The sequence below is a fragment of the Seriola lalandi genome, unplaced genomic scaffold (genome assembly GCF_002814215.2).
Source record: "Seriola lalandi dorsalis isolate HSWRI2012SDOR001 ecotype SW California unplaced genomic scaffold, Sedor1 jcf7180002054760, whole genome shotgun sequence".
In the NCBI taxonomy this organism is placed as follows: domain Eukaryota; kingdom Metazoa; phylum Chordata; class Actinopteri; order Carangiformes; family Carangidae; genus Seriola; species Seriola lalandi.
In genome coordinates this window covers 618,610-643,764 of record NW_019525313.1, presented here as the reverse complement: position 1 = coordinate 643,764, position 25,155 = coordinate 618,610, and the positions used below count along the sequence as shown (strand labels likewise).

The following is a 25,155-nucleotide window of genomic DNA, read 5'->3' as shown; positions in this document are numbered from 1 at the left end:
TATCTATCTATCTATCTATCTATCTATCTATCTATCTATCTATCTATCTATCTATCTATCCATCTATCTATCTATCTATCTATCTAGCTACCTGTCTGTCTGTCTGTCTGTCTGTCACTGATGTAAAGGTTTACAGTGAAATTTTATGGAAGTGAATTTATGGAAAGTATGGCCCTAAAGATTCATAAAGGTCAGATTCACATTCACTGAGCGCTCAGCACAGACAGCTACAACTTCACAGCAGTGCCTCTCAACAGCATTACAGCAATACATTTAAAACATTATACTGTGTTCTGATGGGTTTTCATTGAGCTGGATTTCTACAAAACAATCACTGACCCAACACTGACCTTACAGTGACCCAAGGGTTCTCTGGGCTATTAAGAATCGAAAATGCTAAGCAGCTGTCCCAAACTAGTGCACACTGTCAAATAAATAAAACAATTTCTATCTAGTGGCAAGTTATCTATCTAGTGGTAGGATAAAAAATATAATGTCTGTGGACTCTGGATTTGACAGAGTGAGAACTAAAGCTAGCACTGTAAGATTAGCAAAAGTAATATTTATTGCATGACTGTTGTATTTGCTGGCATTAGCTTGCACTGCATGGAGCAGGTATTGATGGATCCCCCAATAGGACTGAGGAATGTTGATGGAAGATGGATGTCCAGGCCTTTGATCCAATGTGACTGCGCCTTGAAGGAACCCTGTAGAGTTCATTCTGAAATAGTGTAGCCCTCTACTGTTGGGACAATTTGAGTTTGACCTGTTGTTCAAGTTTCAAGTTCAAGTTCAAGTAATTGATTGTTCTTACTGTTCATATTCTTATTCAAATAACAGCACAACAAATAGATGGCAGAGCTGAACTGAACAGTATTTTTATAACAGGTGCATTCTTTTCTATCTGTGGGATGTTGTTGCCTGTAACCTGCTAGCCCACACTGTTTCCTTTTCTGCCTGCTTTTCACCACAGCGTCAGAGATCATTTTACCTCACCAATTCTGCTCTGATGCTTAAGTATATTACTACTGAAATATGTTTTTCTCTTCCCTCCAGCTCTACTGGAAACTTCTCTACATGACAGTGTCACTGAATCTTTGGGAGGATCTGTATTTTGTTTTCTCTTTCTGCTGTCTACTATGTTTAAATCCATTAGGAATTTACCAAGCTTACACAAGATGCTGGTATATTTAGTGTGACGTGTTCAGTGGAACATTATTAACTGGGTGATGTAACATGGCTGACGGCTGCATAACCACAGGTCCAAACTGGTTTTGATGACCTCAGTAAAGCGGCGACCTTGATGCCGTCCTGTCTGCTGCACTGTAATGATGATGTACAACTTCACCATAACACAGACTGCAGACCAGGATCCAAATGACCTTTTTACTGTGTGTGATACGTTATGCAGTGGGAGCTGTCACACTGTGCTGTGTTTGAATCAAACAAGGATCAAAGCTATAAAAACATGAGTGTCATGTGTCCTCTCACCTCCCCCATGCATCCTTCCTTCTCCATGTATTTCTTGACATTGTGCCAGATGCGACTCTTGGTGAGGAGGTTCCCCCCAGTGACCTGCTCAAACTTCTCATAGCTGCCATATCGCAGCAGGGCGAGCTCCATGATGTGCACTGCCTGTAAGAGATGAGGAACAAGTACTGTAAAAGCTGCCTGTGACTAATGACTGTCTTTGACATGTTCTGCTGCTGACGCTTTGGACACGCTGAAATTTTCACTCTGGTGCTTTGAAGTAAAAGATAACTGCAAAACCATCACTTAAAAGAAATATAATATCAACAATAAGACAGATATTAAGTAAAGCATGTATTTTGAAGAGAAAACAAAGATGAACAGTTAGTACTAACTGGTAAATCCTCATCATCCTATGATCTCCCCAAGGTTCTACAGTTGGTCCTGGTCCAGTACTTTTCTTTTATGCTCCTGTTAGATGGACTTGGACAGACTATAAAACTGTAAAACTATAAAACTGCAAAAAAAAAAAAAAAAGACAAATAATTTAAGAAATTATAATAATTTATATAAATTAATTTTTTAATATTATTGAATAACGGCCCAAGCCTGAATCGAGACACTGTTTGTAAATGGTTGCAAAATTATTTTACAGGCATTTACATTCTCCATTTTCTTGTTACTTATCAAGGAACATATTCATCAATACCAGTGTATCTGCAATATGATAATATCAGCCAATTTATTGGTACAGCTCTGCTAATAATCACAATCAACTGACATCAATAAATGTCTGACTACTTTCTCCAGCTCACCTTGATTACTACTATTCTTATATATAGACTTTCTTAGTGTGTGAAAAGTTGTGGCAACGGTAGAATAAATAAATAAATAAATAAAATAATACCTTTAACTTTCTCTGCATTAGTTCTTGTTGTTTAAGAGACAGAGTGTGAATCTTCATGTACCATGTATAAAGAAGATTTCTCACCTTAATACCAGATTTTCATTTGTTTCTAATGTTTATGTTTTGGAAGTTGTGTGTATGTATAATTCACTTTTGCTTTACATTGAATAAAGTCATTGTGAATATGAATTCATATTGGAGAGCTACTCTACATTTCCATGAATTATTACTCTATTGAGTAGAGCCCGACCGTTATTGGATTTTTGGGGCTGATGCTAATACCAATATTAGGGAGGGAAAAAATCCGATATCGATATATTGGCCGATATATATATATATATATATATAATTTGTGAAAAAGATACGTAATGAAAGCAGGATATTTTTCAGTTTAACAATAAAATGAAACAGTAAACATCACTGGGAATTAAATAAAATAACTATAAAAATAAATATCTATAAATAAAAAATATAAGAACAAATATGTATATATGTTATATACAGTATATATATATATATATATATATATATATATATATTTAACTTGAATGAAAACAAAGGATCAAATACACATAAAATGCTGCCTATATAACTGGACTTGACATGATTATTTTCCACTGCATTATTGCTTCTTAATAAAAGTATTCATATCAGTGCATATTGCAGAATATATGCGCCGATACCAATATATCTGTGATAGGCCAATATCAGCCTATAAAATCGGCCGACCTATAAATCAGTTGGGCTCTACTATGAGTATCAGTGTCCATTTTCCCTGACAAATGTCATAAATATCAGACTGTAAGACAAATGTGAAGTGTCCGTCCATTTTCACAGTTCATCACAGCGAAAGAAAACATGAGTTTCCTCTACAGGATCATTTTACTGCGCTTCCTGTTCAGCTCACTCACTTTTCACTTGTCTAACTAGGCTGTTTTCCACCCTGAGGCATTTCTTTGTTCATGTTGTTTACTGGACAAGTACTCATACTATAAGTGTCGATTTAAGACACACACTGAGGCCGTTTTAAACTAATCCACCACTGTTACTAATCCACTACTGTATTTAAGTAATGACGCTGCAAAACAAAACAATGAGCTGGAATGATGAGGGGAACTGCTCATCACTATGAGCTCTTTCACACTTTACATAGTCATCTGATCTATTGTTCATATATAACTAGAATCACCTCCTCGTGGTTGTCTGCCTCCGCCATTCAAGTTACATCCCTGTTTATCCAGAGTCATAGAAAATATGAACCATTTGTGTGAAACTTTGTCATAATTGCTGTGAAGTCTTGAGTAAAAAATGTTTTGTGACCTTGACCTTTCACTTTTCACCACCAAAATCTAATCAGTTCATCCTTGAGTCCAAGTTAATGTTTGTGTAGTTCCTTCAAGGCGTTACTGAGATATTATGTCCACGAGAATGGGACGGACAGACAACCGGAAAACAATATGCCTGCGGCTCTTACTGTTGCTCTTACTGAAATAAAAAATGGATTAGTGGAGATTTAATAAAAACATTAGATGATATCTATTATTGTATTATTTTAAAAGTAATCAAACTGTAGGAAATCACCACTCTGTCTGCATGTTTTCCTTTCTTTTCTACTACATTACATATCAAGTGTACAAAGAATATTTACATTTTTTTTGCGGGAAACTGCTGTAAAGTGTGATAACATGAGTTTTTTTTCTCATGTCTGTTTTGCCCTCATTGTCCCTCTTATGTCAGGTCTTCCAAAGATTAGTCAGCACTAATGATTAGAAATCAAGAATTATGTTTTAGTTCCAAAGCTTTATATTCTGAGGTTGTCTGCTTTAGTTTTGGGGTCCTTTTGCACCTCAAATAAATTACATACATAGCTGTTTGCTAGGAGGACTGCCAAAAAGCACATTATTAAGCATTTTGATAAAGGTTATTTGTGTGTGAACCAAACCAACAAGCTGAACTGTTCCAAACTTGTTTGGTGGAAACACACCCTTACCTGTGTTAGGAAGCGATCTGAGGCGTTATTATGCCGTGCCAGGACAAGCGGAGAGACAGGGTTGCTGTACTCAAACTGTGGATTGTAGCTGAAGTGAGACTTGAAAAATTTGGCCTTCTCTTTCTCCACATTAGTGGGCTTGATGGCTGTAAGGATGCAGAGCTTCTTGGCACTTTCCACTTCACGTTTGAGTGCTGCTTTGTGCAATGAGGGAAGTTTAGTGTGAGGCGTATTGGCAAAGCACATCTTCCTGAGCTGTGGAACTGTACGAGGGATTAGGCCCATTGTGCTGCCCACCACTGCGATGCTTCGTGCTGGTTTAGGGAAACTGGAGTTTGTGTCTGAGAAGACACAGTTTGTCTGTGCAGGCTTCCCACTACCTTCTTGAGCACGCACCTTTTTAAAAGCCATACTTGGAAGGTTTCTTTTACCAAGTGTGGCACCACATTTCTCTGATGTTTTTGGCCCGAGAGACTGCTTTGGGCTCTCCCAATCTTCCTCTTCCCCCTGCAGCAGTATGTTGCAGCTGCTGGAGCCAGTGCTGAAGAGGTCTTTGAGAACACTGGAAGAAATCTTCTCCAGATATACTTGGCTTGGACTCACAACCTTGTCAGCAGAGTTTAAGATGTACTTTTTGGACATTTCTGCTTCTGGCCAGTGAAGTCTTTCTGAAATAAGTCAAATGAGAGACCATTAAGGGAGGACAGTGAATGTGTCTGCTGATTACTTTACAATCACCTTCACATGTAGACCTTTTAGAGCTCGATAGACTAATCCTCTTATCAAGCTAGGATAAAATTAGATCTATTCCAGTGCCAAGCTAAAAAAAATACAAGGTAATAAATTCATGGATGCCATTACTTGCACTCAGTGTGATGAACAGTGTTTTTACATCTCTACAAGCAAACTAACAACTACCTTGTCCAACTTTTGTTTTTGTTGCAATCATAATAATGTGATCTGACTCAAATAACCATAACTTGATATGTCCTGGACTGCTGTTATGTCAGCAGTTTGTGGCTATGCGCCACTCAATTTCATGAGTCGGTATCCTGTTCGCACAGAGGAAATTATTCTCATCATGTCTCCAGGGACTGGCAGAACAGCACAGGATTCAGAGTGCGGGGCTGTGCGATTTCCAGTAAGGCAACCAGGAACATCATCACCCTGGGAGCAGACTCTCTGTTCGGACAGGAGCGCTGAGGTGGAAGCCATGCAGCCACAGACAGCACACACTAATGACCCCAGTAGGACAGTAATGATTGGGAGAGGGAGAAGTACAAATTGGAGCTTCACTGACTGGCTAGTGCTCAGCAATCAAATCAAATACTATTACCTAACACATCAGCTGAGTATCTCATCATTCAGTTTCAACTGATGTGATAGGCCACTATGACATCATACTGTAGACAAAGAAGTAATCATTTCTAGTGAATACATTGATGTGTGAAAGTTTTACAAAGTTAATGTAAGAAATTTCCAAGCCAGTTACCATATATGACATTATATTTATGACAGCAAAAACAGTCCTGAACCTGGATGTAATTCAACTGCAAAATAAAACAAATCATTGCTCAAACATCTCTATCTCATCCATCACAATTAACCAAAATATCAAACCAATACTATTAATTTAAATCATATAATTAGCAATAATAATTAGCATGATTCAGCACTGAAAGCCCACCAGAAATCAGCTTGTCACACTGACTTTACAACAGGAGTAGGATACAGTGAGCACTGCAAAATACAGTGCTTATATATAATACAATACAAACGGAAAATAATGAATACATTTCATGTTTCTTAAAATATAAATGGTTTTGTTTATGTTCGCTAGTTCATTATGTGTCTAGTAATTCTAGTTAAGTAAAAGCTAACTGGAGCTCATATTTTAACTTAGCTGCCACTTGATATAACTGATGCTACATCACAAGTTCAAACAAACTGATATGATTACTGTATTGTATGTAGTAATTCACGTTGACATTCCTGGTATGTTCATAGTCCCTCAAGAACACAAACTCCAAGCCACAGTGACAGGAAAATAAGAAAAGGACAAGACAAATTAAACATTACCTGTTACTTTTATTGACTCCAGCATCCTCTGTTGAGGTATCTAGCTAAACCTAAAATACCACACAGCCGTCCGAAGAACACTAGTGTTATTTAACAGAGTTAACCTTGCTAAATTAGCCGGCTAATGTTCTCCAAATATGAATTGAACGATGAGAACAAGTTACCTTTCTTGACTGCTTATTTCGACACGCAGAAATAACTGATTAAAACATTTAAGTGGCTGTTAACTGAGCTAAAATAGACTGACCCGCCTTCACCGACTCCCTGCCAGAATGTCAAGCAGGGGCGAGCTGTCTAGCTTTGACTGATCTGTTTCCATGGTTTCGTTGTAGCTACGCAGCACACCAATGAATACTGGGAAATGAAGTCCCTCTGAGAATAGGTTCAGACAAAATATCAGTGCTTGGTCTTTAAATAGCCGGGGATTCGTACATACTTTGTAATTCACCACATGTATTTTCTGTGGATTAAATTTAATATCAATTTTAATCAAAATCAGGCGTGTGTTACTATATTAGACGCCATAATTGTAGTTTCCTATGAGCTGGCTGCACCTCTCCAATCCGTAATCATTAAAGAAGCAAGTCAGTACAATTTAACAATAAACTAATCTGTCCAGTAGTTTTGTCCAGCTGGAGACTTGTGATCCAAATGACTAGCTTTTTTTAGTTGAAGATACTGTATGTAAAATTGAAACATAAAACAATGGGAATTTTTTTTTTTAGAATAAATTTATAGATCACAGGTTGATGGCGCTGAAGAATAGAACCCAGTGTTATAGGAAAAGTGGGCGGTAGGCACATGAATATATTATATACTATATATAATATTATACAATTTGATGTGCTACTTCTAGCAGGTTGATCATAACTACCTCAAACCTGATCAGAAAATGCTTAAGATGTTGATAATACCATGAAAAATGAACTCAAGCACACATTGCACAAACTGACCCAAACTTTATATGTTTGATAAGTATCCCGGCCTGAACACATCTCACATGCTCATCTTTAGTAATACTCACAGCGCCACCTAATGGTAATAGGAAACACAAGATTTTACAATTTGATATAATCCTCCTAGCACGTGGACCAAACCCTCCTCATACTTCATCATTCAGAAAATACTTCTTCCCTTGATGAATCTAAGTGACCTTTGATTTAAGGGCGTGGCTGTGACTTCCCAACAGAAAGTGCCTTTAACGCTATTATACATTGTGCAATCTGCCTCAAACCTGTAGGAAAATACATCTCCCCTTGCTGATGCCACATTCGAAAATGGTGCGTTTTCAGTTAAGGGCTTGGCTGTGGCGACACGGCGAATTTCATTGTCTTGCTTGTGTGCTGTCCACCTGAACTGGTGGTCTTTGGTGATCTCTGCCTCCATCTAGTGGACACTATTAAGAATGTATATAAAACTGTAGTATATATTGTCTGCTGCCACACAGTTCAGGCAGGAAATTTTAAACCATGAGCGCAGTGCCCGACAGTAGCTAAGACGTGCGGCTGAATTTACAGGCCTACTGCAAGGCCCCCGAGGTGCACAGGAGTGCGAGGGCCTGCTCAATGTTGCTTGCAGCTTTAATAACATTTAATATGGGTGCCCATTTGAATCTCCATACCTGATTTAATTACTCCCAGCTCTTAATCTGGCAGATCTTAATTACTGGTTCCTTAGTTTTAATATCCAGTGGGGGATGACTGTCTTTAACAACTGTATGCTCAAGTATTCTTTGTAAACATCTACTTATGAGTCCAGAAATCATGGTATAATATGTGTTTAGCACAATTTCGAACCTTACATCAACAGTTTTTTTTTTTTTTTGGCTGTAGTGTTATTTTTGGAATTAAGTTGAAACATACTTACTTTTTTGTTCAAATACATTTATCCACCAGTATGTCAGCTGATCACAGTTAAACTGTGAAGATATAAAATTTAATATTTAACCATAATTTGAAAAGCATATTATAAAATATTATCTAAAAAGCAATCACTCAGAATTAGGCATAAAAAATATAGTATATTTATATATTTATATAATGAAAAGAATCCTCTGTTTATTACATCCATTGAAATGTAATCTGTGTATTTGGTCAGCACACAGCATACAGCCTAACTGCTTGTTTTCAACATTTGATTCCGAAGCGCATGACAAAATGTATGACATCCCTTTTTCCATACATCCAGGCTGTGATTGGCTGACAAGTGTAAAACTCGGCTCGTTCATTCTGATTGGTCCTCAGGCGATTCGTACAACGGTTGGAGTCTGCGCAGTATGCGCAGCGCTGAAATTCAAATTTGAACAGACGTTGTTTTGTGCGAGGAGAAAAGAGGAAGCCACAGAAGTGAAGAGAAGCTGCGTGTCGCTTAGCTTGCCTCGGTTGTGTACACATAGTGGTGTACAAGACTTTTGACATACCCAATTGGTGAAATATTGATCCAGTAGGGACACGTCGCCCAGAATGGATCCATTTACTGAGGTGAGTCAAGCGTTGCCTAACGTTCACTTAGATATCTAGCTAACATAACGTTGTTATAGCTGCTTTAATGTTACCTGCTAATGCTAATGTACCTAACGTAATATTTCCTATTTTTTTTACACTCTTACTAGACACATGTTAGTTACTGCAGGAGACCAACTTGATAATTTCGATAGCACAAAAAATGGCATAAACGTAAGCTAACGTTACCATAAAATAATTCATGGTGGTGCATTGGCATAATGGCAATGAAAACATGTCACGTGTTTCTTTGTCTTGTCCATCAGCTTTCACAAGTCTGAACTAGAAATAATAACTAAGCTAGCTAGCACCAGAAGCTTCTAAAGGCAGTATGTGTAGTTTTGTTGAGGTCAAGCTACGGATTGAATGACCTCTGATATAGTATAGTAATATGACATCGATATCCATGTAATCAGTTCAAGCAGCCAAAAACACTGGACAGTCATCGTTATTCAAATGAAACTTTGTCTCCATTTAAGGCGATGGAATGTGTCGGGGGCTGGAAACTACTCAACATTTCGCTCTCTGCTAGATTTTCTGTTTCTTTCTGTTGCAAGCTAAAACTAGAAATGAGTCAGGAGTGAATATCTGATTACAACTGTCGTAACTCGGGTGTCCTGCCCAGTAGAGTTTGAAATTTCAAATCTAGGAAGTACAAGCAGGAGTGGCTCATTCCTGAGGAATGCTGCAAAATGTGACTTGAGATTTTCCACAGTGCCTGGAGAAAGGTTATAGGGCGGCGCAGTGCAGCTGCAAAAATGTGTCGGAACTTGCACAGTTAAGGTACAGCACAGTAAATCAGACTGTGACAGGCTCTGTGGGGAAGGGAAAGGAATGTCATATGAAGAGAGACGGCAAGCAAACAGGGCTTTTTTTTATCTGTGGTGGAGAAGGACTGATTTGTGTGTCTTAGGCTGAAATGTTGCTTGTTAAAGTAGCACATCTAAAGAGGTATGAGTCTTAGATTCTGAGGCACAGCATAGACAGTGTCGAAGAAAGACAGTTGCAGATGCAAAACATTCACACAGTGAGAGCTTCTAAAAAAATGTCTAACTTGTTGAGGGTATTTGTAGTTTCCTGCCAACATCAGTCAGAAAACTCGCACTAGAAGCGAAGTGGGAGGGAACATGCAAAGTGTTAATAAGGGAACTTTAGAAGTGATGGTAGGTTTATTTTTGAACTGTTGATGCAGTTCTTTATGTAAAGCGAGGGTAAATACCTATTTACTTTAGTGTGGTTTTTAGTTGTGCATGAGGGTTACAGTGGTTATACTGTGTCTTTGGAGCCTAGACACGTAGCAAGACTCTGGATGTGCTGCCTTTTCACTAATACACATCTATCAAAGCCCACCTGCACTGCAGACATTCTGCTCACTGCGATCACTGTTCGTTCTTACTTGGATTCAACTCCAGCTCTATGAGTGTGAACATAGCCCACTGTCACTCTGTATCATAAGTAAGTAAAAGAATGTTTAACACACTGACTACGTTACGATTAAAGTTCCATATTTCAGTCTAGTGTTGCAGTAGTTGTAATGGTTGGTGAAATCCACTATGAACTGACTGCTGCTAACCCTTTGTATAAATCTAGCTTTAATATACACACATGAGATATATTGATCTGTTAAGCAAATAAACATATTAAACTATTTCTTCAAAGACTCATAGAGCAACTAAACCCAACAGAAAATGTCATTTTTTTATGAACATTTATTTATGAACAACTTGCTGCTTTGAAATTTCAATGATTTGTGATTGTTGATAAACACATTTCTGAGGTACACAGGGATCAATACAATAAAAGCAACACCTCTGTAACAATATAATCCAATCCAGTACAGTGGCCCAGCTATAAATGATATCTCTGTACCAGTTATAATGGAACATGTTAAGACTGTCAATTATGTGTTAATATTGGCTGGTGTTGTACTTGATACCGTATAACACTGTACAATTGATGATTTTATTCTTTCCATTCTTTGTGTGTATAAAGAAGCCATTGGAGTAACAATTTTATTTTTTGTCTAAACAGAAATTGTTGGAGCGAACCAGGGCTCGCAGAGAAAACCTGCAGAAGAAAATGGCCGAAAGACCAAATGCAGCAAACAGACAGATGGTCAAAAGAGCCAGAGAGCCACTGGCTGACACCAATAGTGTGATCAGTGAGCCAGTCATTGATAAAGGTATGACCATGTTAATTTTATTGCAGTGCTCTGTGACTTGTCCTTTTAGTTTGCGTATCTTTGCTTTAATTTTTTTCCACCACTTCCTCCCAGCTCCACAGGTTTCCTCCAAGCCCTCTCCCTCCAAGCGCCGGTGCTCTGAGGAAAATGTGCAGGATGCAGTTGGTGAGGAGAACCAAGAGCCGATGATGACACGTCCTGTGGCCCATATGCCCTCAGATCCTCCCACAGACAAGAAGCCTCCAGTGGGGCCAGGCAGCAGACATTCCTCCTCCATGGAGAAGACTGCTACCCGGCCGGCTGTCCAATGTCAGGCAGGGCACCTGAAAACTGTACAGCCAGAGCCAGAGAAGATGGCTGTCACCCCTGCTCCTGATGATCTGAGCAGCAGAGAGGCAGAGATGGTGCCTGCCAGTCCAGCTCTCCAGAGGACCAAGGAGGAGGTAGTGGAAGATCCAGCTCCATGTGTTGTTGGCATGAAGTCACGTCTACAGAGGCTAGCTGAGCAAAGAAAACGTTGGGATGGTGACGGTAAGAATATTTTATGCGCTTTTTGAGATAATTTAGTTTGATTTATTTAGCTTAGGTAACATTTTGTTATTTTAATGAAGCAATACATATTTAAAGATACAATCCAAGATCAAGGTGTAAACAAACCAAAACTACAGATCATCTTCTGAATTCAAACTGAGTTGACCTGCCTGTCTTTAATCAGTGTTAGAAGTGAGCCAGTAAAAGTCAGGAGGCAAAAAAAAGGAAAAGGCCACCATGTGTCCAAAGAAAATGCTCCATTGATTTTTCTGTTGTATTTTTTGTAGCAGAAAGGGTTTGTGATTTCACTGCGTTGGGGGATGCTGACTTGGTGCTTCAGTAATTTAAAGTTTGCAAATTGTCAATAGTCATATGATTTTTCCTGGCCCAAATTAATCATATTGTTACTTTTCAGGTACCTCTGATGCAGCTCCAAACTGTACTCCCCTGTCCCTGTTGAAGAGACAAGTTGAGGTCCCACCAGCTGCTGTCCCGTCCGTGTCCTCAGAAACTCCACTAGGGAGGAGGGGCAGATTGGCCAATCTTGCTGTCACCATTGGATCCTGGGAAGACGACCTAAGCCATGCTAATATCCCCAAAGAGGATGCAAAAGAGAAGCCCGGTAAAGCTGTTCCCAAGTTAGCTGCCAGAGATGTCACTGTGGCTGCCAGCACTAAGCCAAGTGCTTCTGAAGGCCATGTGGTGGCCAGTTCAACAGCAAGCAGCAAACCTGCATCCATCTCTAATCAGGTGTGTACCTGGCATTGTATCATTCTTCAGTTCTTTCTTGTTGTATGAGCTGTCTGCTTTTTATATTTTCTCTAATTAGTTTATTGACTCTGTGAATCTGCCTAATTCATGCTGCATTCTGCTATGAAGATCTTGAACAGCACTGGTGGTGCTTCATTCCTTTGTTCACATTATGTGAATATGGCAGTCACATTCAGAGAAAGTTCTTGAATAAATATATTTATGACACCTACTTTCATTCTTGTAGTAAAATATTTCTTTAAGAATTAAACGTCTTATTCTTCCTACTGACCACTGTTGACACAGCTGGGGTTCCAGAACTCTGGCAGACCCAGTGTTGACAGATGACATCATTTTTTTGCCAATCAAATACATGCAAATGCACAAGTGTCAGATTACTTAGTAAGGTGAATACTGTTATTGTTAAAGTGGTTGATTCCATAGTTAATCCTTTTATATTATTATATATTATACATCATTGTGCATTGTTGATAAGCCTCAAATTCACATTCTACCGTCTCACTGATAACTGAAGCCACAGTATTTTTGAACACCAGTGTTTTGAATCTGAAAGCCCCATTAGGCCAATGGTTCTCAAAGTGGGGCCCGGAATCCTTGAGGGGGATCCTGGGAGTCCCCAGCAAAAAGGGAAATAATTTGTTTTCACTATAGTTTCATCCACAAGTGACACAATGTCAGAATGTACGATTATTCTGGTCATGGATTTCGAACACTTTGTAATAAAACATCTAAAAGCATAAATCTTATCAGATGGGGGTCTGTGGACTAATACTTGTGTCAGTTTAAAGTGTGTGATCTGAAAAGGTTTGAGAACCACTGTACTACGCCACCAGGATGTTCCAACTTAGGTTGTTTTTGAATATGACTCTTGTTTTTTTTTTTTCCCCAGCAGGCTGTGTATTCTCCTGTCAAGTCTAGCCAAGTTGTTCTCCCAAGCCCTCAGAAAGCTGACATCCCAGCAGCCAGACATGCACTTCAGTCAATAACTAGTCCTCAGAAGAGATCCAACCAGGGGGTGACCTTCACCTGTAGTCCTCAGAAGAGCTACAACCATGGAGCGGTCCTCCCGTCCAGTCCCCAGAAGACCGGTTCCTCCTCCTCAACATCTGTGCCTCAAAGCCCCCTGAAGAATCAGGTCCTCTCCAGGGGTCTCAACCTCACAGCCAGCCCCCAGAAGCCAGAGCTCCATCCCAAGCCTGCCATTGTTGGCCCCTCTGTCCCGCAGGAAAAGGCCAATGCTGGAGGTGCTGTTGAGTCATTTTGCATTTCTTTTACGAATGGAGAGATGATACAGTACAAGTGTTTCTGCATATTTTCTTTTGTACATGTGGCATAAATTTCAACTTCGACATAAAAGTTCAACTAAAAGAGTGGGCTAATTAAAATCCTCAAGCTTATATTTATACAAGACCATATATTTCTAATCACATGCACAAACATTTTACAGATAGATTTAAATGTGTTTGATGTTGTGGTGACTTTCCTCCACAAGTATGAAAGAAAACGCTGCTTTCCTTTCCCAACAGGTGTAAAATCTTTCCTGGAGCGCTTTGGAGAGAGGTGCCAGGAGCGTACCAACCAGAGCTCTCCAGCAGGGGGTGCAACCCAGGCCAAGACTCCTACTGTAACTCCAACAGTCACACCAAACACCAGACTGGTGCAGGAGAAACTCAGAACTGCCCAGGCTGCAAACACGACCACTGCTGATCTCGCCCAAAGACAGAAGCTGGTAGACTAATGTTCCAGATTCTATAGTGTGTCCTCTTATTGTTGTGATCATTTTGTTTAGCATTATGGTAGCAAAATGAGATTTAAAAAAAAAAAAACTGCATTTTCAGGAGCGTGAGTCTGAGCTGGCTCAGATTCGCTGTCGCTTCCAGAAGGGGAAGAACATGTGGAATAACAAAGATAAAGCAACAGAAACCAAGAACAAGTCAGACATCAAGGTTGGCTGTCAAACTTGTATCTGACAGACTGATAACACACAAAATATTCTTCTTTTCATAGCACAGAAAACATGATATTTAACAGATAATATGCTTCTTAGGAACAGCTTGTGGAGCCTGTGGAGAGTGGAGTTGCCCCACGCAAGTCACAGGATGAACCCACAGCACAGCTGACAGAGAAAACAGACACACCCACCACAGTCACACCTCCAGGTACTACATCATGTTTCAGATTGGTGACTAAACATTTTAATTTGATATTGTCCAAATGTTTGAGTGGTCAGGGCAAAACTGGAAAAAAAGCTTTTCCCAAACATTGATATTGTGGCGGGCCACCAAATAAACCAATGTTGACCACCACACCACCATGTTATCTCACTGTAGAGATGTGTACAGCCTATCGATTCACTCAGCTCCTCTCTCTCTCTCTGGATACTTCCACTCTACTATTAGTTTTAGTTTTTAAACTCATGTCTTTTGCTACATTTACTCCGGCCGAGTTTTCAAGCACCTAAACGCTGCTTTAAAATGAAAACGTATTAGTGTAGACATAGCCCCTCTCTCTCACTCACTCTCTGACTATGTGTAAACATACAGTCAAGTTGTATCTCAGTTTATAGTAATATTTTCATAATTTTTTCCAGCCACTGCGGGTCAAAGCCTCACTCTATGCTTTTTAGAACATCTGGGAAGATAAATAAAAACTGATGTTAAAATCATGTAAATGTCGGCTTTAATACACAAGTTAATACACTCCTAAAGACTTGGTACTCTCGCCTTGACTCCTCTCTCGCGCTCTGATCCTGTCCTCCACCGGCACCTTGCACTTGTGGCTGAAAACCAGGCCTGCTGTCAGTCCTGACACATTAACCGTATCTCCTCAGCAACATGAATTTACTTTTTTCTCCATATTGAAGAACTAAAGATGTCTGTTCTCTGCACTGTTTCACCTGTCCTCGTGATTCTCCTCTTCGCGAACTCTCTTTTTAAGACAATCTGTGATTTGAGGCATTTCTGAAAAAAAAAAAAAAACATACACGATTGGATGTAACGTTAATTTAGGGAAGCTTTTCAAGAAGCTGGGTGTGCTTGGGTGTAAACGAGATAATATTCATCTGTAGGGTTGCTTCCTTTTATGTGAAAGAAGGTGGCAACTGCTTTGGTTTTATATGACATTACATTATTCACAGCACTTTGAACGAAAATATGGGGACAAATTGTGTCCTGTATTGATCCAAATCCACCGAGTAGCAAGAAAACAAGTAATAGAATTTTGTCAGGAGGCGGATGCAGCATTTTATTTTCAAATACAGGACGATCCCGTATTATGCGGGACAGGTGGCGACCCTATTCAACTATTTGAAGAGCTGCAAAATCAGGTTGCGTTAGTATTCTTCTTTGGCAGTTTCGGATGGCTCTGCCTGATGCACGGATTATGACACAGCGCCACTACACTGCCGAAGTGGCGTACAGCCGCAATTGCAGTTACAAACTTCAAATCTAACGAGTACTGAGAAAACAAGTACTAGAATTTCGTCGGCGGAGGCGGCATGAAATTTGACGGAGGCGGCTGCCTCCCAATTCTCTATGCAGGAAAAACCCTGTTGAGGCTCTCCAGCTCTGACATTTTAATTTTTAAAGTGACAATGAAAAAGGAATTACACTTCTATCTGACATTTGACAGTAATTTCCTCTATTATGTTGCATAGTTTTTTAGCTGAGCTGGAAAAAAAAGATGGCTTTAAATGGTACAGCAGCTTTGAGAATCAACAAATGAGTTGAAATCTATGTGTAAGTGTCTAACATAGATTATGTTGAATACCAGGTCCTGCATTGGTGGTCTCACCTCCAGCACAGACATCCAGTCCTCTGAGGGAGGCTGCCCGGACTGTCGATAAACCAGCTGATGAGAGAGCAGAAAAGGAGGAGGAGGAGGTCACTGAAAGAGAGATGAATGTGGATCAGTCAATCAACTCAGCAGTTATTAACGAGCTGTTCGATGGAGTTCTGGAGCAGAGTGAGGATCACGATGAGGAAGAGGAGGAGGAGGAAGATGCTTTGAATATCTCTTCCATGTCCCTCCTCACTCCACTGGCAGAGACTGTGGCTGCTGTGGTGAGGAGTCCAGAAAGGAGAATGATGGTAGGCACCAACATCACCAGTGTCACTTCAAAGATTTACTGTTAGTTTTTAATGGAAAAGGCAAACTGTTAAAGTGCTTCACAATAAACATGTTCTCCATGGCTTTGTGCAGACATCAACTCCAGCCAGTTCATTCATTGTGAAGAACAAGACTCCAGACGTTTCCAATTCCAGCAAGTTCCAGAGGACTAATATGATACGGTGCGCCTCCACCGACAGTGTCGATGCCTCAGATGATGACCACAAACTGCCTTACAGGTGAATTCTCCCATGTAGCACTCAGACAGATGCTTGTTAAAGTTCCCTGTTGTTACTATCACAGTGAATATGAATCTCATATATATATTTGATTTGTGTCTGTTAGCATTGATGCATACAGGTCCACCAGAGTGAAGGAGACTGAGAGACCCAGCGTGAAGCAGGTTATTGTGAGAAAAGAGGATGTTTCTCAAAGAGCAGAAGAGCCCAGAGGATCCAGTCTCTTCGGTGTCAAACAGAAGATGAAGGTTTGAAATTAAAAAGCACAACTGTAGCAGTAGAATGTGTCAGAAACAAGTTTCAAACAGCTTAGTAAGGCTTTCCCTCTGTGTGATGAACGATCACTCTGTGTTTCTGTAGATTCTAACAAATGAGATGAACCTGCAGCAGACAGTCATTCATCAGGCCAGTCAGGCACTCAACTGCTGTACAGATGAGGAGCACGGCAAAGGATCCCAGGTGGAGGCTGAAGCAGAGAGGCTGCTGCTGGTGGCAAGTAAGTTCATCCAGACAACAGATGAACACATGACTTATCCTGTGCACATTCACTGGGTTCTCATTCATCCTGGAGAACCTGGAAGATTGTGGACCAGTTTGGAGGACTGAATTTGACAGTGTATTGAGTTAGAATCGCTTACTCTACCTTTTAATATAGACTGAATGAAATATAGCAGATTTCATATAAGCTGTCCAAATCCTGCAGGTTGGCTGTAGTGGGGGTGTGGCTGGGAGCGGTGACTGCTTTGTTGTGACATCACAAAGTTCCCGAAGTCATGAAGGCTGGTTTTATGGCTCAGTTTCTGAATACAGTGCATTTCTCTGTGGACTGAGGCTTTGATACTTTCACAGTATTAATATAGAAGCTAGACCCGATCTATAATCAAACAACACATGGACATCTACTTTTATACTATATGGACCTTTAACCACTCAGCTCACTTTGGGGTCTTGGGATTAGGTGTAAACAAAACACCTGCCTTGTATAAATAATAAAGAAACACTTCAGCACCACCACTACAGCCAGTCAATGTATATGATTTAAAAGCCCATAAGTAGTCTTTGGTGACCATAGTGGTAGAATCAAAGCCTGACGTTCTTTTCCTTTTGACTTAGTGGAGAGGAGGGAGGCACTGAAGGCAGAGCTGGACCATCTGAAAGGAGGACCAGCAGGACAGAAAAAGGCACTTGTGGCCCCAGAACCCACTGGCATGTCCGCCTCCAAGGGCTCCATCACCCTGCAGGAGTTGCGCCTGCCTCTGAAGGCAGACTTTGTTTGCTCCACTGCCAACAGGCCAGGTAGATTCAAGATTGGAGATTGGAGCTTTATCTGGATTAAGTCACTATGAGTGTTTTTATCGTACTGATGGTCATCAACATGATTCTTTCTTTTCATTATTTCAGACTCAACCAAATATTCCTTCTTCATCATGATCCGGGCCGGAGCAGAGAAAACTGTGGCCACTCCGCTGGCCAGCACACACCGTGGCCTCAGTGGAGACACCCTCACTTTTCCCACTAAATTCACCATGTGGGTCAAACACTCATGCTCATATAAAAGAATGCACACTTTGTTATTTGATAGTAACAGATTATTATTTGATTATGAGTCAGACTTCAACTTTTGTTGTGATAATGTTAGTTTGGTTGCTTGGCTAAATTTAAAGTGTTAAAGAAGTTAGTAATTATTGATCAGCACTGAATAGATTGAATATGGTTATGTTGATCATGATTGTTGAACACCTGCTCCTCTCCCTCTTCACTTCCAGATCTGATGTCTCCAGTGACTTTGTGATTGATATTGAGATCTATGGCCTGGTGAGTGTCTCCACAATAATAATGCTTTGATCACATATGTTCAAATTTTCTAGTTTTCTTTCAAGTCTTTAATTTTGTAAATGCATACCAAAGACCCTTTTTAACACAGCTTTGACATTCATCTCCTATTTGTTATAAGGTCGGGCAAACTAAAATGTGTCATTTGTTAGCAAATCTGTAGAACTCCGGATTATTAAATTGACATGCTGCCCTAAAGATATTTGAAAAAGTGTCATTCAACACATTCAGTATCATCAACCAGTAGAATCTGACTAACTCAGTACAACTATTTCATTTCTAAAGTCCCTTTTCCACTGGTCAAAAATCCCACAAAAGACGAGTTTCAGGTACTTTTTCTTCAGGAACTAAATGGTTCCTGTGGCCCATTGTTGTCTGCGTTTCCACCGCGGCCTAAAGACCCGGGAAGATTATACAAAATTATTTTTTCAAATACAGGAACGATCCTGTATTATACATGAAATGTGGCAACCCAAACCACTCCGGTTGTTGTGGTACTTTATTTTTTTGTCCTGTTTCAAATTTTTTACCTTCTCCCTGACCCCTTCCTCGGTGTGGAGAGTGTGTTTGTTTGCTTGCTCGCTGCAGACTTCTAAACATTGCGGGTGAAATAAAATGCTGCGAGTACTTGACCAGTCAGAAATGTTCAGCAATGCAGACCACACCCCCCAAAGTTCCTGAAACTGAAAGTACTACCCCCCAACCAGGTACCTTTTTGGGGGGTCGATCATTACCTCAGAACTAAATTTAGACCCTGGTTCTTGCGGTGGAAACGCGCATAGTTCCTCAAAAGGTTTGTGGTTCCTGGGGAAAGCTGGCAGTGGAGGTAGCTACAGAGCTGAATTGATCCTTATGTAAAAGGGAGAGCGGGCATAGCGAGACAGACGCTGACACCGTTGTTACATGTCTGTGATTCCAGAACCACGGCCTGTAATTCAAATCTCTCAATTTGGTCTTTTGTTATCTGCCTGCTTTTCCTGTTTGTTTTTTGTTGCTGTTGTTTTGCTTGTTTGTTTCAGTTTTTTTTTTTTTTGCCTTTCTTGCTTCTTGCTTTGCGTGTTGTTGTTTATTGCTGTGCTTGATTGTTTAGCTATTACTGCTGTGCCTCTTATCTACTGTTTGTATCTTGCAAGTTTGTCTTGCTGCATGTGTGTGCTACTTTTACCTGTTAGCCACTTACCCATGCTTATGTTTAGACTATGTCTTTTTATGTAATGTCTGTTCTGTGTGCTGCTGTCTTTTAACTTTAAACCCTTTTAGTCCATACCCCTTTTTCCTCAAGAGGCTCTTGCTTTTGCCAGGCTGCCTTTGTAAATAAGAATTTGCTGTTAATGTCTTGCCTGACTAAATAAATGTTTTTACAAAAAAGTGTAGATCAGCAAAACCAGCATGATGAGGGGTCTTCTTAATGACAGTATAGCAGGATCTCTGTTTAAAAGACTGATTACTGACACATTGACTATGACACCTTCAGGTGCAGAAAAGTGAGGTCTGCAGTGACAAGAAGAAGAAACCCAGCAAATCAAAGGTAAATTCCCCTGTTGTTTTTTACCAAATCAAAATACATTGTCAGTCTGATGGAACATGCTTAAATGGTGTGTGTGTCTGTCTGTGTGTCTGTCTGTGTGTGTGGCTCCAGATAATCTGGAGGCAGGTTCATGAAGCACATGATTTGTGTATGTCGGTACGAATAGTTTCTGTAATAAATCCCTCACTTGGTGGGTTTGGATTCTGTGTCAAAATGTCACTTTCTGTGCACAGCTTCAGGTGGTTGTTTCATTTAGAGGAAAATATAAACTGACCAGCAAGTTACACATCCCTCTATCAGATTACATACTGTCATTCCCACTTTAAGATTTGCTGTACTTTTATCTTCCCAGGCAATCACTCCAAAGAGATTCCTCGGCATCACTGTAAGAATTTCAACTCTATTTTCTGCTCCTCAGCATTTTACAATTCAGAATTGAAATTAACCTGTTCCTTGTTGTCTTTTGTCTTGCAGAAAAGTGGACAGACACCAGGTGCGTCTATATGTATACAATTAATCTAAACGGAAGTTTGTACTAAGTCAAATGTAATAAAACCTTTTGCATCTCATGGTGATTGTAGATAAAAGCCTTGAGGTGTTGGCTCTTAACACTTACAAGAGTTAAGTTTGAAATAAGATTTGACAAAAAAGTATGAGAAGCAGGTTCTTAATTTATACTCCCTAGTATGAGTCAAGCCCCAAACTGCTTAATACCTACACTTCCCATAATGCAACTGAATTACATTTACTCCTGAGAACAAGTAAACTAATCTTGATGTGTCAAACTGGTTGGTGTTAGCTTCATATATAGTTATATCCTCTGTCTCTGTAGTTGTGGCCAGTCCAGGAGGCCCCAATGCTGTTCGTACCAGTAACTTTGTCCTGGTCGGATCACACAAGCTTACCCTGTCATCTATTGGGAAAAATAAATTTCCTTTGGAGAAGGTACAGCAGCCGTTTATGTCATTTTCACATTCTCCCTGTGTCTTTCCATAATCACACTTTCAGAGCTCCTTAGTTTTCTTCTTGATTCTGCATTTCATATGTGGCTGGCCTTTGTCTTGACGACCTAATATCCACGCTGTATGTTTGACGCCAACAAATGGCTCATTTGGATTATATTGCTAGATCTGTGTACAGGCTTTACAGAGACTGTCATAGGACGGTATTTTCTGCCTGTGCACTTATTCACCTGCCTTGATATCTTTCTTTTAGATCAAATATGAAGGATGTGAAAGAGAACTACTCAGTGGCTTGTTTCATACCAAGGTTACTACCTGCTCTATTGTCTGTTATTTCTGCCTTTGTTTGTATGGGGAAGGGTGGACACACTATAACAAGGAGCTCTCTGAGCTGCATGACATCATCCAAACATTATCAGCTTAATCTGCTCTCACTGGGGAATCTAATTTGCTTCTCACCTCTGTCTATGTTCATCAGGTGCTTTTAACCATCTTAAAATAGGAAATGCATTTTAATCTTTGTTTAAGCATATCATGCATCTGAAACATTTCTGAATTGTGATCATGATGTGAAAGCTTCTCATGAAGTGTTTCTGCTGTAAATTCAAGGTGCCGTTCTTGTGCCCCCTGGAGGGCCACATCTACCTCAAGATGCAGTGTGAAGTTGGCTCAAAGGTGGAGGAGAGGGGCTTCCTGGTGAGTGTGAGCAGATCAAATTATCACCACACATGGACAAATGTGTTGTTATGTTGATGTGTTGCAATTTTAATCCCTTTCTTTTTAAACCCCAGACAATGTTTGAAGATGTGAGTGGATTTGGAGCGTGGCACAGGAGGTGGTGTGTCCTGTCAGGGTACTACATCTCCTACTGGACCTACCCAGATGATGAGAAGCGCAAGGTAACTGCCATTAAAGAGCTTCGGTATTTACTTATTGACCAATTGTTCCTGCTCTCTGTATAGGAATTGGTTTTGTTTTTAAAAATACTCGACACTAGACAATAGTCTCTACCGCTGTTGTTAGAAATTCAGAGAAACAACATATAAGGGCGAGCTGTGCTTCCTGTAGCTTAAATAAATATGATTTTTACATGAACTAGAGGCCTGAACTACAAAGCAGTATTTGAGGTTATCGAGGTAGCTTCAGGTTTAACTCTGACTCGGTTTTCAGTCATATGGCAGTGGTTTACTTGTTACCTGGGTAAATCACCATGGTAACTTACACTGAACCCCTAACCTGCTCTGGTGCAGGTTAACTTCAGAGGATCAGATCAAAACCTGTCATAGCCAAACTACTGACCAATCAGATACCTGGAAACAGAGTTATCGTTCCTACAGGATCCTGACAGGGACAAAAGAGTTTACAATAAAGTGGTTTGTATTTGATCAGTGGATGTTTTGTTTGAATCTTTCCATGTGTTACTCTGGTTTTAAAACACAGCCTCTAACAAACAGAGGAGAGTTTATCACTAAATAACTACATAATAACTATTTTAGCTTCATTTGACCTGAACACAGAATTCCTGACAGTGATGAAGCTTTTACTCTCCTCTTCATCACTGCAGCTCAGAACAACATGAGGAGAAATCAAAACTAAATAATGATCCACACACTGTAAAATGAACTGTCTAAATGAACATTTCAGTCAGACTGACTCATCAGACATCAACTACTTCTCTTTTCTATCTCTCCTCTCTGCAGCAGAAACTGTCTGACTTTAACTGTTTTATCTGCATCACATGTTCATAACAGTTTGTTCATCATCAGACAACGGAGAAAAATACTGTGAAAAACTTGATGATAACTCATGTTCTTATCTACAGTTTGTCCTCAATTTGACTTTAATCATTGTAAATTATTTCTAGTGTTTCTTTTTTATTCTAGTCATGTGATCGTAATGTTTACATTTCACCTCGTTGAATTTCACTTTATGACGTTACTATAGCTGAATTCACCTGCAGGTATCAGAGTTTCTTCTCATATCATATTAATACTTTATTCATGGTTCTGATGATGTTGTTTATATTGAACAACTCCGCCTCTTTCACATGAACCAGCTTGTACCTGGACAGGTAACTGTGCCAGTTGATAACCAGCTTCATAGTACAGGTTGCCAGGATGGTCAATGTTAGGTTCAGTGAAGCCAGATAATGAAACGATATCCTGGGTATGTTGACTTGTGTTGTAGTACAGACCTCTGTCAAATGTTTGGCCCACAGAAAATGCAGAAAGTATCATTGGGATATAGGGCTCTGCAGTGTTTCTGTCTGTGTTTCTGCACTGACCCTGTTCTTTTTTTTTTTTTCTTCTTCTGCTGCTCCTTCTGGCAGAATCCCATCGCTCGCATCAACCTGGCAAACTGCACCAGTAAGCAAGTGGAACCAGCCAACAGAGAGTTTTGTGCTAGACCAAACACGTTTGAGCTGATCACAGTCAGACCACAGAGAGAGGACGACAAAGAGACACTGGTCAGTCAGTGCAAGAATACCATGTGTGTCACCAAGTGAGTACCTATTACTAATATATACACATACCCTCACATGTCACTTTGAAAGTTTATCTATAGATAACAGTGACTGCACTGCTGAGTACTGGTTGCTTTTCTGTACAGAAACTGGCTCAGTGCTGACACGAAGGACGAGAGGAATCTGTGGATGAAGAAACTGAACCAGATTCTGGTGGATCTGCGGATGTGGCAGCCAGACGCTTGTTACAGGCCACTGTAATCACTGCACTTTGTCACAACCAGCCCTTCTATGTTTTGGACTGTCAATATCAGTGACACATGCAATTACTAAGTGCAATACGGTATGAGAATCATTAAATATTTTAACTTGTTGATGTTTTACAGGAAAAAAGTAAACAAACACATAAGTTGTCGCTCAGAGGAAAGTATACAAAGCCATAGATCTGAAACATTTCAGTACAGTATTTTGTGCAGGAGTCTGGGTTGTTACTATATTTTATAAATTTCCACACTGATTTGATACTTTGGTTTTGGGTATTGTTGAATTGCCACCTCTTTTGTTAATGCCAGCATTTGGTGTGCTTGATGTATGACTTTAAATTATTTGGTTTCATTGCTGAAATCAATATATAAATGGTGCTGAAAACGCAGATGAATACTAATTGAAGCACCGCAGTTTTATCACTGAATGAATGCTCTGTATTTTATCCTGCATGGCAGCACAGAACAATGCTGAGGCTTTTGATAAGGTTTCACTTTATATATATATATTAGCTTTTATACTTTGTGACAGGACTTACAGATGTTTTTTCTTCATTGCCATGCACATATATTTAATAACCTTTTATACCCAAGCTTTCATTCTATTTGCACTGTGTCATCAGTGTTAATGTAATTGCTTCAGTGTGGTAGTTGAAGTTTGGATAAGTGGGGTTAAGGTCTGTTACATATTCTGCTCTATTCCGATATTTGACAGTTTAAAAAGTCTCATTTATATTGGCCAAAATATTTTTTGTGTATAAATTAAATTTACAGAGTTGTGCCTTCACACTTTATTACTTGTCAGCTATACACTGATGCCAATACATTTGATATTTGTTATATCAGCCTTTATTTCATGTCTAATGAAAAAAAAAAGGTAAATGCAACAACAGATGATGCTGTCAGACATTCTCGACTACAGGTTTTGCTTGTGTTGCTTATACAGAGTATGTAACAGACTTTACAGTGAGCCTGGAGGGGTATGACAATGTGTTTTACTTGTTTAGGTAAGACAATGCTTTATCAGCATGTTGATGATTTACATAACTACACTGCTTTGTTTCTGAATACCTTTTACACACATTTTCATCATGAAGAAGAGTGAGCAGGGAAATATGAGTGCTTTACTTTAAGTTCTTTAACTCAAGTTTATAATTGACCAGGTATATGTGGATCAATGAGTCTTCAATAAATTCCTGCTCTAACAAAAATGGATCCTGTTACTAATAGTTCTTTTTGAAAATATAATTTTATTGATGAGCAATATTAAATGTAATCTTTAACCGTTGATTTTGCTTTGAGATATAATGTCAATGCCTTCATGTACT

General features: G+C 39.6%; 2 protein-coding genes across 5 annotated transcripts in view; one reads left to right on the top strand and one right to left on the bottom strand.

The window, feature by feature from the left end:
- matcap2 (microtubule associated tyrosine carboxypeptidase 2) overlaps positions 1–6,707 on the bottom strand; it is a 12,436-nt gene extending 5,729 nt beyond the window's left edge. The window contains exons 1-3 of the mRNA XM_023424926.2: positions 6,447–6,707; positions 4,368–5,035; positions 1,492–1,635 (exon numbers count right to left, since the gene is read on the bottom strand). Coding sequence (XP_023280694.1) covers positions 1,492–1,635; positions 4,368–5,035; positions 6,447–6,471 — 837 coding nt within the window. The 5' untranslated portion in view covers positions 6,472–6,707. The remainder of the gene's footprint in view (positions 1–1,491; positions 1,636–4,367; positions 5,036–6,446) is intronic.
- Positions 6,708–8,767: 2,060 nt separating this feature from the next.
- On the top strand, positions 8,768–25,042 carry anln (anillin, actin binding protein). Of its 4 annotated transcripts, none has more exons than XM_023424924.2 (24): positions 8,768–8,926; positions 10,979–11,129; positions 11,223–11,660; positions 12,076–12,410; positions 13,324–13,675; positions 13,958–14,160; positions 14,270–14,377; positions 14,479–14,590; positions 16,203–16,519; positions 16,632–16,777; positions 16,884–17,025; positions 17,138–17,273; positions 17,891–18,073; positions 18,179–18,305; positions 18,544–18,592; positions 20,085–20,138; positions 20,491–20,523; positions 20,613–20,631; positions 20,971–21,083; positions 21,354–21,407; positions 21,710–21,796; positions 21,892–21,999; positions 23,430–23,602; positions 23,711–25,042. In XM_023424924.2, the coding sequence occupies exons 1-24, from the start codon at positions 8,909–8,911 to the stop codon at positions 23,823–23,825; spliced, it is 3,573 nt and encodes a 1,190-aa protein (XP_023280692.1). In that variant the 5' UTR covers positions 8,768–8,908; the 3' UTR covers positions 23,826–25,042. The 4 variants fall into 4 exon arrangements, with proteins under 4 accessions (XP_023280692.1, XP_023280691.1, XP_023280693.1 ...); XM_023424923.2 differs by having other exon boundaries at positions 13,321–13,675; XM_087178948.1 differs by lacking the exon at positions 8,768–8,926 and adding an exon at positions 10,202–10,402 and having other exon boundaries at positions 13,321–13,675.
- The last annotated feature ends 113 nt before the right edge of the window (positions 25,043–25,155 follow it).